Raw genomic sequence first — 13,059 nt, forward strand, 5'->3', positions numbered from 1 at the left:
GCCAGCCTCTGACCTTGTTGCTGTCTCTGTCCCGCTGCTTAAAGTCCCTCGCATGTACCCACCATCTACTGGGTAAAGCCAGTTTGTAGCTCTGCAACACCAGCTGGCGCCCATGTTGCCACAGGCCTTGCTGTGCTGTTCCTTTACAAGCGCTCTGCTCCTGTCAGTCTCCATCACGCCTCACAGTCTTTTCCTTGACCCAGCGTGTCATTTGGGCCATCGCTGTGATAAACTTCAAAGATTCAGTTGGATTATTACCCACTCTGGGCACTTCCTTTCTTGTGCACTTAGCTAAATTGCCTGCTGGGCTGTGGAGTCTCGAAGGAGACGAGGCGAATATTTCCTTTTCAAGTGTTTGACTTAGGACTTTGTCACGCTTATTAAATATCCGTAGCTGAGTGGGCATGTTTAACGGTGACAATGTGAAAAGCAAGGTGGGGCACTCTGTGTCTTCTCTGGCATATCAGCAGCTGACAGGTCCCACCTAAGCTGATGACGTAATGTGGAGTGCCACACCTAAGTTATCACGAGTTTCCCAGAGATACGTTACTTTGGGCTTGTATTTTACCAGTGTCTATTTTTTTTTTTAAAGATCTATTTATTTATTTTATGTCTATGCGTGCTCTGTTTGTATATATGCCTGCGTGCTAGAAAAGAGCTCCAGTTGATATTGCAGATGGTTGTGAACCACCTTGTAGTTGCTGGGAATTGAACTCAGGGCCACTGGAAAAGGAGCCAGTGCTTCTAATCATTGAACCATCTCTCCAGCTCCAGTTGAACCACACACAGGCAAACTAACTGAGAAAACAAAAAGTCTTTCAGTGTTTAACAGTACTTGCCCTGGTATTTAAATTTAAATTGCTCTGGTGCTTTGTCGCCATGTTATTTCTGTCTTGTGGTAAAGATTTGGCATTAGAGGGTATGGTTCTCCCTAAAATACTTATTTTGTTCTCTTGTTCAAAAGAATGGCTGTATGAACTTGGGAAACGGAAGAAGACAAAGTGGTGCTAATCTCCCATAGGAATCCCCTGGGCAGCTCTGCGTGGCATCTTGTCTTGGTTTCAGTGTGGCTCTTGTTTCAAATTCTAGGCAGTAAGGGAGGAAATCGACGGCCTGCAGGAGGAGCTGGACATGGTCATCTCGCTGGGCTCTGAGCTCATCGCCGCCTGTGGGGAGCCAGACAAGCCCATTGTCAGGAAAAGTATAGATGAGGTACCGTGACTTGTTTTCCATACTTGCCAAGACTTGGCAAGCTAACACCTGTTTTCACAAATAGTTAAAAGCATGAATTTGACACTCAAAGGATTGTCACGTTTGTGTTGTAGTTAAATTCAGCATGGGATTCTCTCAATAAAGCTTGGAAAGACCGGGTTGACAAACTGGAGGATGCCATGCAAGCTGCCGTCCAGTACCAGGATGGATTGCAGGTGAGGTGGCTGCCATGTCTGCTGGTTTCCACCTGGGGGCGGGGATCTTGTTGGGTTGATGTCTGCACATTTACAGTCTGGTCCCAGCCCAACTCTGTGGCTGTGCGTGCAGTCGCACACAATTCTCTTCCTGTGATTGCCGCAGCTGCTTTGACTCAGCTTTTTTAGAAGATGTTTCTCACCTTTCAGACATACAGGTTCATACGTATTTCCAAATGTGCGTTTGTACACACGTTGCTGAAACTTACTTCGAAGAGAAGTGTTATAATGGGCTTTTTTTTTTTTTTTTTTTTTTAAGCGAAAGTAAATATTCCCACACGGTATTTTCCATAAATTGTGGAGCACCAGGCAGTGAAGTGACAGGGGACAGAGTCTGAGTTCTGGTCTAAAGCTGAGTGAAATGAGATGAAAGGGATAAACAAGGGCTAAAAATACCACCAAGTTTAACTGAGTCAGAATTAAAGAGAACTGAGGCGAAGCCAGCGCTCTCTCTGTGCACTAAAATAGATTTCTACTTTATTGGCTCATAACTGGGTGCGCGGAGGTGATCTCGTCTCCATCTGTGTAACTGTTAACGTGGTTGTTTCTTGTGTCTCTTCAAGGTTCTCATTCAGTTTATTAGCCAGTTGGAAACTGTTGGGTTTTTAGTGTTAAAGTTCTCTTGAGGCCAGCTCAGAGATGTTTCCTCTCCACTCTCCACCACTTTGTGCTATTTCTTAACAGGTTGGCAGGAGTTAAATCTTCCTACTTCTTCCCTCATGGAAAAACCCTCTCTAAGTATTTCCATAACACTAACGTGAATATTATTTTTAAAGCTCATATGAGAACATTTCTTTTCCCTTTTCATTGTGCCATTTCATCCTGTGTTTGTAAAAATAAATGTCACTAGGCAGGCTTTATGTCAGCTGAAAGGGCTTTGAACTTTGAAAATACATTAAATTCTTTGACAAATACTGCCTTATTATAACCCCTGTAGGTGTGTATACACTTACGTGCGTGCGTGCGCGCGCGCGCACACACACACACACACACACACACGCCTCCTTCTCAGAGAAGGGGAGCCCCCCCCCAAGTGGTATCAACCCACCCTGGCACCTCAAGTCACAGCAGGACTAAGCACATCCTCTCCCACTGAGGCCTGACAAGGCAGCGCAGCTAGGGGAAAGGGATCCAGAGGCAGGCAACAGAGGCAGAGACAGCCGCTACGTGCTGACCGTGCCGTTCAACTGCTACCTATGTGTACTGGTCTAGATCCAGTTCATGCATGCTCTTTGGTTGGTGGTTCAGTCTCTGTGCGCCCCCATGGGCCCACCTTAGGTTAAGTTAGACTCTGTAGGTCTTCTTGTGGTGTCCCTGACCCCTCCAGATCCCTCAGTCCTTCCTCCCACTCTTCCACAAAACTCCCCGAGCTTGGCCTGTTGTTTGGCTGTGGGTCTTTATATCTGTTTCCATCAGCTTCTGGGTGAAGCCTCTCAGAATGCAGTTACAATAGGCTCCCTCTGCAAGCATAGCACAGTATCATTAATAGTGTCAGGGGTCAGCTCTCTCCCATGGGTGGGTCTCAAGTTGGGCCAGGCATTGGTTTGTCCTTCCCTCGATCTCTGCTCCATCTTTATCCCTACACTTCTTATACACAAGACAGATTTGGGGTTGCAGGTTTCATAGGTGGGTTGGTGTCCCCGTCCCTCCCCTGGAAGTCTAGGAGGTGGCAACTTCAGGTTCCATATTCCTGGCTGCTAGGAGTCTCGGGTAGAGTCATACCCATAGACTCCCCTGGAACCTCCCCAGTCCCAGAGATGCCCTCCCCAGCGATTTCCTTTCTTTCTCCCAGTCCTCCCCCCCACTACATCCACACACTTGATCTTCACTCCCATTATGCTCCCTACCCCCTCTCCCACCAAGTTTCCTCCCTCCATCTACTGCAGATGGCTATCTTATTTTCTGTTCTGAGTGAGATTCAAGAATCCTCCTTTGGGCCCTCCTTGGCTTCTTTGGGTCTGTGGATTGCAGTGTGATTATCCTGTACTTTATGGCAGTTACCCACTTATAGGTGAGTACATGCCATGCATGTCTTTCTGAGTCTGGTTGACCTCACTTAGGATGATCTTTTCTAGTTCCATCTATTTGCCTGAAAATTTCATGATACCCTTGTTTTTAATAGCTCAGTAGTATTCCATTACATAAAAATGTGCCACATTTTCTTTATCCATTCTTCAGCTGAGGGACATCTAGGTTGTTTCCTTGATCTCTTTTAGTTGTCTTATTGCTCTAGCTAGAACTTCAGGTACTATGTTGAATAGACATGGACAGAGAGGGCAGCCTTGACTTGTCCCTGATTTTAGTGGAACTGGCTTAAGTTTCTTTCCATTTAATCTGATGTTGGCTATAGGCTTGCTGTGTATTGCCTTCATTGTGTCTAGGTATGTGCCTTGTTTCCAGGATTTCTTTTGTCAAAGGCTTTTTTCAGCATCTGATGAGATGATCATGTGGTTTTTTTTCTTTCAGTTTGTTTATATGATGGATCACATTGGTTGATTTTCTTATATTGAACCATCCCTTGCATGGGGGAGGTCATGGGGGAGATTGGTCTGAAAGTTTCTTTCTTTGTTCAGTCTTACTGTGGTTAGGGATCAAGGTGATTGTGGCCTCATGGAATGAGTTTGGCAATGTTCCTTCTGTTTCTATTTTATGGAGTAGTTCAAGGAATGTTGATGTTAGCTCTTCTTTGGATATCTGCTAGAATTCTATGCTAAAACCATATAGCCCTGGCTTTTTGGGGGGAATACTTTTAATGGCTGCTTCTATTTCCTTAGGGGTTATAGGACTATTTAAATAGTTTACCTGATCTTGGTTCAATTTTGGTAAGAGGTATCTATCTAGAAACTCATCCATTTCATTTAGATTTTCCAGTTTTGTGGAGTACAGGTTCTTGAAATAAGACCTAATGATTTTGATTTCCTCATTGTCTGTTGTTATGCCCCCTTTTTCATTTCTGATTTTGTTAATTTGCATACTTTTATTTAGTTTGGCTAAGGATTTATCTTGTTGATTTTCTCAAAGAACTGGCTCTTGGTTTTGTTGATTCTCTGTATTGTTTGCTCTGTTTCTATTTTATTGATTTCAGCCCTGAGTTTGATTATTTCCTGTCATCTACTCCTCTTGGGTGTGTTTGCTTCTGTTTGTCCTAGGGCTTTCAGATGTGGTGTTAAGTCACTAGTGTGAGGTCTCTCTAATTTCTTTATAAAGGTACTCTCCTTTATAAAGGAGAGTTTCCCATATGTTTGTTTCCCATATGTTTGGGTATGATGTGCCCTCATTTTCAGTGAATTCTAGGAAGTCTTTAATTTCATTTATTTCCTCCCTGGCCCAGTGGTCATTGGGTAGAGTGTCGTTCAGTTTCCATGAGTTTGTAGGCTTTCTCTTGTTTCTATTGTTGTTGAAGTCCAGCTTTAATCCATGGTGGTTATTTCAGTTTTCTTCTATCTGTTGAGGTTTGCTTTGTGACTGACTATATGGTCAATGGTGGGGGCAGGTGGTACCACCATCCCTCAGGTGGTGAGAAGTTATATTCTTTTGTATTATGGTGAAATGTTCTATAGATAATGTTAGCTCCATCTGATTCATAACATCAGTTATTTTCATTTTCTCTCTGTTTAGTTTCTGTATCAATGGTGAGAGTGGGGTGTTGAAGACTCCCACTATTAATATATGATATTTGATGTGGGATTTAAGCTTTAAAAATATTTCTTTTATGAATGTGGGTGTCCTTGTGTTTGGGCCATCGATATTCAGAACTGAGAATTCATCTTGGTGTAATTTCCCTTTGATGAGTATGAAGTGTCCTTACATATCTTTTTTGATTAATTTTGACTGAAAGTCTATTTTGTTAGATATTAGAATGGCTACTCTAGCTTGCTTCTTAGGTCCATTTGCCTGGTAAACTTTTTCCAGCCCTTTACTTTGAGGTAATGTCTATCTTTGTTGCTGAGGTGTGTTTCTTGTGTGCAGCAGAGGATGGATCCTGTTTTCTCATCCATTCTGTTAGCCTGTGTCTTTTTATTGGGGAATTGAGTCCATTGATATCGAGAGGTTTGGTAGTCTTAATCATATGCATGTACAGAGTTTTAATGTTAATCTGGGTAATTAAGGAAGGTTAGATGAACCACTGAACAGTGAGCCTCCTGGTTATTTGAATAAACAGATACATTTTGAGCTCTTTTTTTCAGTGTACTTTTATATAAGCAAGTGGGGATTGTCTTTCCTTTTTTTTTTTTTTTTTGACTGAATATATAAACTTTTTGAAATGAACTTTTTTTTTTTTACAAAGTACTTGATAACTTAAGGATAGGATGACATCTACTTGGTATTTGAGGAGCTGTTTTATATTACTGCTTTTATTCCGATGGACTGTCTTATTTTACAAAGAAGACTTTTTACAAAGTTTCTTCTAGTTGTTGCTTTTGCCTGTAACAACAGAGCCATGGCCATTTCAGAACTGCTGTTCTAACACGTGGAAAATGATGTCTTCCAGGCAGTATTTGACTGGGTCGATATCGCTGGCAACAAGTTAGCCTCGATGTCTCCGATCGGAACGGACCTTGAGACTGTGAAGCAGCAGACTGAAGAGCTGAAGGTGTGTGTGGCTCCTGGTTGGCAGAGAACTGCCTGTGTTCTCACGTTGCTGACTCGACAGACTTCCCGCTTAACTTTGTTTCGTTTACATAATTGAAACATTATATATTGACTTCAAAACTGTACTCCTCATTTCTGTTGCAAATATTCCTTTATATGTGTGTTTGTGCTTGCATGTGACTGTGCCATGCATGCATGTTAGGAGGTCAGACAACAACCTGTGGCAGGCAGATCCCTCCTTCTACCCTGTGGATCCTGAGAGTCGAACTCAGGTCATCAGGCTCGGTAGCAAATACCTTCCCCCACTGATGCATTTCACGGGCCCTAAAATTGTTTTAGCATAATATCCACATGTTGTAAGTATAAATAAGTGCTTATTTTAAAAAATGAACGGTTGTGTTTTATTTTAGTTATATCTTATTCTTTAAAGAATTACAAATAAGCTGGGGTGGGGGGGCACAAGATTAGTGACTCACTCCAGAAGCTATATTGAAAAGCAGCTATGCCTAGAATTTGATGTACAGCCCTTCCGATATCCTCATGTCTGAATGGAGGGAATGTGTGCATAGAGCGGACGGCCAAAATTGGATCATGGCATTGAGTTTTTTATATTACTGCTTTTATTCAGCTGAATTGTCTTAGTTTTATAAAGTAGGCACCTTTTTGAGACTTTTATAAGTTGCCTTATTAGTAGTAGTCCGTTATAATTAGTGTAATTTATATATTATTGTAATATTAGCCACTAATTAATATCAGAGATTCAAATAAATGTTTTCTGGTGTTAGTAGAATGTTGCTTGGCAAAACAAAGATCACCAACTGCTTGTCAGCCGTTTAGGAAAGAACAGGAAAAAGGATGTTATTCTAAAGCTGTGATGGCTCAGGTCCGCAGGACCTGGCCTGGTGAGGCTGAGGCAGGAGGATTACCATGGGTCTGAAGGAAGCCAAAGCAAAATAGTGGTAAAGAGCCACCCAGAGCTACATAGCAAGACCTTTCTTATGAGTGGTAATTATAATAATTATAACTTATTTTATATCAACAGTGAGACAAAGAATAATTATTAACGAATATAACACAGTTGTAAAAACATGAAAATTATGAGGGAATGCATAATGTATGCTTGTTTGAGATCAGGAATTACTAAATTACTTAAGGGCATTGTTTCATGGGGTTTTATATACATTAATGTAAAATCAGATATTACAAGAACTTTCTCCATGGGATTTATTAAATTTTACTATACAGAATAAAAATGAAATACCAAAATTGCAGCTATTCATAAATCATTGACTAAAGGAGGGAAATTCCTACCTCTTTTGCTTTCCATAGGAAACTTGAATTTTAGAATTTTTTTTTTGTTTAAATTTGCTTATTTTTTTAATGTTCCTTTTATCTTTTTTTTTTTATAGCAATTTAAGTCAGAGGCTTATCAACAACAGATAGAAATGGAAAGACTGAACCATCAAGCCGAACTTTTGCTGAAGAAAGTAAGAGAAGAGAGTGACAAACACACCGTTCAAGACCCACTGATGGAGCTGAAATTGATATGGGACAGCCTGGACGAGAGGATCGTCAGCAGGCAGGTAAGCGCCAAGACTGACAGTCACACAGTAGACACGGACACTCTCAAACAGTGACATAAAACAAGTGTAAAAATCAAGATAGCAGTTAATATCAGCACACCGTAGAAGCACCTAAATGTTCTCATTAAAATTATCCAATGTGTGCCATATTTAACCACAACACACACACACACACACACACACACACACACACAGATACCAAACTAGAGTTGCTGACCAGTATGAGCAGATTGATGAGCTGTGAGGATGGAGTTGGGCAGCATCAAACAGTTGGGTTTTGCCCTGGTTTTGTAAGAGCGCCTCATTCATGATGTCACGGTCTTAAGTGGGTTTTCTTCTTCTCTGCTCCTTGACAGCACAAGCTTGAGGGTGCCCTCTTGGCACTGGGCCAGTTCCAACATGCCCTGGATGAGCTCCTGGCTTGGCTGACGCACACAAAGGGCTTGCTGAGCGAACAGAGACCTGTTGGAGGTGACCCGAAGGCCATTGAGATTGAACTCGCTAAGCATCATGTATGTACTGTTGCTGCCTGTTACTGTTAATGCCTGAGTTTTTCAAGTTTACGAATTTTGCAGAGATTATTTGGCACTAAATTACTTGAAATGTGCTGCCTAAGACAGTACAGTAAAAGCATTTTCTCTTATTGTATGTGTGGCTTCACAGTTAGGAAACGCAGCAAGGCTGTGCTTCAGTAGGGCTGCACGGCAAACACAGAAGATTTAATTCCTGAATTAACGCCACGTAAGGTTGTAGGGAATAGCTTTCAAACAGCCTTAAAACCTCTAGGCTGAAGACAACTCTGGGCCCCTGAGCAGCCGGAACTTGCCAGAATGACTCTTATAAAAATAAGGTAAGCTTGTCCTCATGCCGTGAGTTTATAGAAGCAATTACGGAAATCTGGCAGTTGTCTTCAAAGTAGCCCACACCAGTGATCAGAACTGTATGTAATAGAGATGGAAAATAAGACACCCAGCCCAGTTATTTAGGCAGGAGATCGGTGGGAACCTTGTAACTCTGTTCATCTGACTGCTTAGAAACAGCCCTTTTGCCTTTTTGCCCTTTGTTTTTGAAATCTGAAACCAGTGCTGAAGGAAAGTTTCTTACCTCTGCTCACAGGCTCCCCCTGTCTCTGAGCGCTAGAAGAAGAAAGGTTATAGAGTTGTCCTGGAACTGTAGACACTGGCAGTATTTAACTCTCAGGCTTGAGGAAGCGTTTCCTGCTGTTAGCATGTCAGAGTGTTGCTTTTCAGAACTCAGTCCTCACTCAGTTGGGTTTGTGCCTCATCGGACCCCTCGGAAACTGATGGAGAAGTCAGAGAAGCAGTCCTCTGGGGGCTGCCTCACTCATCTGGAAAGCCTCCACGGTCTGGGTTCCCCTCCAGATGTGTGACGTCTTGCCCAGGATGAGAGATGGCATTTTCTTCTCTGTTATTGCCAGGCATGCATCAGTGAGCAGTAGGGTAGGGGTTAGAGTGAACTCTCAACTACCACGAGGGGAAGGAGCCCTTTCAAATCTCTAGTTCTAGCACCCCTTCAACAAGAGTAAAGGAATATGTTTCTTCTTTCAAAACAGTAATTATAAGACGTCTTAGATATGTGATAATCTTATATTGGGGAAATGAGTATATAGGAATAAAAATATCCCTTAAGACATCAAGGTTAAATTTAGTTAAAATGGACTTGAATCAATGAAAATGTTAGAATCACCTAATTATAATCTCTATGAAAGTGTGTAGTGTATCAATTACAAGGTCATTCTAGTAAGAATAAGGGTCAGTGTTTGTGCAGTCCCTTTGAGACTTCTGGTCAACCAAAGGAGTATCTATCTAGGAAACCACAAAAGTTGAAGGGAAGGAAGTGTGTTGCTTTAAAACTTGCTTTTAAAACTTTCTGTCATGAGGTTTTTTGTTTCAGAATGTTTCACAACTAGAAAATAAAGCAGGCACAGTAGACTGGAAGCCTTGTCCATTTGGTAGGCTCCTTACCTATCATGCATGAAGACCTACGTTTGAACCATCAGCAATACCTAAAACTGGATGTGGTATCCCACGCCTGTATTCCCAGCACTTGGGAGGTGGAAAAGGGATTAGAAGTTCAAAGTCAGCTGGACATCAGTGGTGCACACCTTTAATCCCAGCCCTCTACTCGGGAGGCAGAAGCAGGTGGATCTTTGTGAGTTTAAGGCCAGCCTGATCTACAGATAAAATTCCAGGACAGGCGAGGCTACACCCAGAAACCCTGTCTAAAAAAACAAACAAACAACAAAAAAACAAAAAGAAGAAGAAGCTCAAAGTCATCCTTAGCTATGTGTTGAGTTCAAGGCTTGCTTGGGATACATAAGATCCTCTCCCTGCCAGGGGGATAAAAAAAAGCATTGTAAGTACTGTTACTATGTTTCCAGTGAATGATCCTATTAACATTTTCAGGTGCTCCAAAATGACGTCTTAGCCCACCAGTCCACCGTGGAAGCAGTCAACAAAGCAGGAAACGATCTAATTGCATCAAGTGCAGGAGAAGAAGCAAGCAACCTCCAATACAAGCTCAAAATCCTGAACCAACGCTGGCAGGATATCTTGGAGAAAACAGACCAGAGGAAGCAGCAGCTGGATAGTGCCTTGCGCCAGGTCAGTAAAGAGGGTAAGCCCTAGACTTGGGTTGGTATTCAAGTCCAAGGTGATGTGGGTTTGCCTTGTCAACTCACAGGTGGATGTAAATGTCGGCACTTTAAAGAGAGGAGTATGAGTAAGTGGGATACCGAGCAGAGCAGATGAGGCACCAGTGCTCCAGTTCTTAGCCTAGTACGTCCTACACTGCCTTGGAGTGCTCAGACGGTGAGCCAGTGCTCCTGGCACCTAGCTTTCCCATGAGATGCAGAGAAGGGCTTAGCAGGCCAGGACCGTGTTGCCCTTGCTTGAAAGTAATAGCATATGTGTCACAAACTTAACAACTACCTATCGCTGCAGGCCAAAGGGTTTCACGGTGAAATTGAAGACTTGCAACAGTGGCTGACAGACACAGAGCGTCATCTCCTGGCATCCAAACCTCTGGGAGGTCTCCCAGAGACAGCCAAGGAGCAGCTTAACTCACATATGGTATGTATGGAATTTTCTACGCTCTTGCCCTGGTGCATAAATAATAACCGAAGAACATACAGCTAAAAGAATAAGTTTTGTGGCAGAAATTACTGTGTGTAAACAGTAGAAACAGCACCACTTAGCAATTAAATTTTTGCCGGGCGTAGTGGCACACGCCTTTAATTGCAGCACTTGGGAGGCAGGGGCAGGCGGATCTCTGTGAGTTGGAGGACAGCCTGGTCTACAGAGTGAGTCTAGGACAGGCAAGGTTACACAGAGAAACCCTGTCTCAAAAGCAAAACAAAAAACAAAAAACAAAAAAACAAAACCAAGCAATTAAATTTTCAAGTCAAAAATCTAACCTTGAACCAGGCATGGTGGCGCATGCCTTTAATCCCAGCACTTGGGACACAGAGCCAGGTGGATCGCTGTGAGTTTGAGGCCAGTGTGGTCTATAAAGCAAGTCCAGGACAGCCAGACTACACAGAGAAACTGTCTCCAAAAACCAAACCAAACCAAACCAAAACAAAACAAAACAAAAAAACCCTAACCTTGTTTCAGAGGTTAGTATGTCAGCACAGCAGTTTTGGGAATCTCAGCCGCCCCCACACACACACGTTTTAAGGAATATAGCAATACAACATTGTGTCATTATATAAGTTATAAGCTGTTATCCCCTGAAGTGTGAAGCATCTCTTAAAAATTATCTGATAATTTAATTTAATTATAATTTATGCAATAATCATGTGCCTATAATCCTATGGTTGGGCTCACTGTTTGCAGCTGAGGAAGACCCTTTGGCACAGATGACACAATGGCCTTGTCTACTGATTCATAACCTAGGAGTGCTCATCTTTTTGAAAACCCTGAATGACTTTTCAAACAGTCTGTTCCTTCCCTGGAAATTCTTACATAGCTTCCACATAGTTCGTTACTTATTACCTAATTAATGATTAATTCTGCCTTCAGGCTGTTATACTTTAAAAGAGTATAAACAAAAGGGCTGAAGAGGGCCTGGAGGGAGCCCAGCGGTAGAGAGCGTTTGTCGTTCTCGCAGAAGGGCAGGGTTCATGTCTCATGACCTACATGACTGCTCACAACCACGTGGATGCCGAATCCAAGCCATCCTTCCGGCCTCCTCGGACTGCTGTTCGAGTGTGGTGCACGAACCCACACGTGCACACGTAAATGTAAAAATTAAATAAGTGTTTTCTAACAGACTTCAAAGCATTGTTATGCCATGGCAGCAATTTCCTCCTGGTCTGCTTGGCTAGAAACGAAGACGAGAGCAGACAGGCAGTCTCCACCTGAGGCTGCGCTAGGATTTAGCGCTTTTTAAAACGATGCTGTAATTGCGCTTCATATTATGGGCTTCATTTTCTTTTAAGGATGAAGCAAGAAAGTTTTGAGCTTGTGAAAACTTAGTTAGTGGCAATGGCTAAACAGTCACTAAATAGTGTTATTCAAATGGTTAACTTCATAAAATTCATCGAATTAGAAAATATCAATAACATGGTATATATAAAACTTTCTATCAGATCTGTTATTTAACCCATATTATAATCCAATCAATGTGATAAAAATTGTCCTAATTTTTAATGAATTGTAGCCATTGTTTCATTGGTGTTGTACTTTGAATTTTAGCAGTATTTTCCTATTTTTACTATAGAGGACATACACAGCATTCTAGTTGGCATCATTTAAATTTTTATAAATGAAAATGCTATCTCAAATGTGGCTCCAGTAATTTGGTAGTCTGTTTTTGGAGACAGGGTTTCTCTGTGTAGCGTTGGCTGTCCTGGACTCATTTTGTACATGAGGCTGGCCTCGAACTCACAAAGATCCGCCTGCCTCTGCTGTTCCAGGTGCTGGGGTTACTGGCATGCGCCACCACACCCAGCTTAATCTGGTAGTCTTTATATCAATTTGAGCATCTTTCAGTACTGATTCTTTGTTTTATGTCCATCGCATGTTTTCTGAGTACAGGATTAAATTGTACCCGTTTTTTTTTGTTTGTTTGTTTGTTTTGTTTTGTTTTTTGGTTACTTTATCATGATTTTTAGGATATAGAAGCTTCTCTCAGCTTACAGAGGAGGAAATACTCAGAAGTTAAATTCCTGACATAGCATCCTAGATCTGACCTGTCACTGTGCAGTGAGAGCCTTCTTGACAACATGCTAGTTACTGCTTTAGACCTTAGCATGCAGCATGCAGTGACAGAGCTCTTAGCAGACAGGGCGTGACTATAAGCCTAGGCACGATTTCAGTATTGAGTAGAGTGTAGTAGCTGTTTGTCAAGGTTGCTCTGTAAGCCAGAATTATGAATGGCTTAGAGTGGACGGA

General features: G+C 42.1%; 1 protein-coding gene across 1 annotated transcript in view; it reads left to right on the forward strand.

The window, feature by feature from the left end:
- Positions 1 to 13,059, forward strand: part of Dst (dystonin) — a 405,110-nt gene that overhangs the window by 354,572 nt on the left and 37,479 nt on the right. Inside the window, exons 76-82 of the mRNA XM_051153028.1 lie at positions 1,090 to 1,212; positions 1,326 to 1,427; positions 5,959 to 6,060; positions 7,469 to 7,642; positions 7,999 to 8,154; positions 10,069 to 10,266; positions 10,606 to 10,734. Coding sequence (XP_051008985.1) covers positions 1,090 to 1,212; positions 1,326 to 1,427; positions 5,959 to 6,060; positions 7,469 to 7,642; positions 7,999 to 8,154; positions 10,069 to 10,266; positions 10,606 to 10,734 — 984 coding nt within the window. The remainder of the gene's footprint in view (positions 1 to 1,089; positions 1,213 to 1,325; positions 1,428 to 5,958; positions 6,061 to 7,468; positions 7,643 to 7,998; positions 8,155 to 10,068; positions 10,267 to 10,605; positions 10,735 to 13,059) is intronic.

Source organism: Acomys russatus, chromosome 11 (assembly GCF_903995435.1).
Source record: "Acomys russatus chromosome 11, mAcoRus1.1, whole genome shotgun sequence".
NCBI lineage: Eukaryota > Metazoa > Chordata > Mammalia > Rodentia > Muridae > Acomys > Acomys russatus.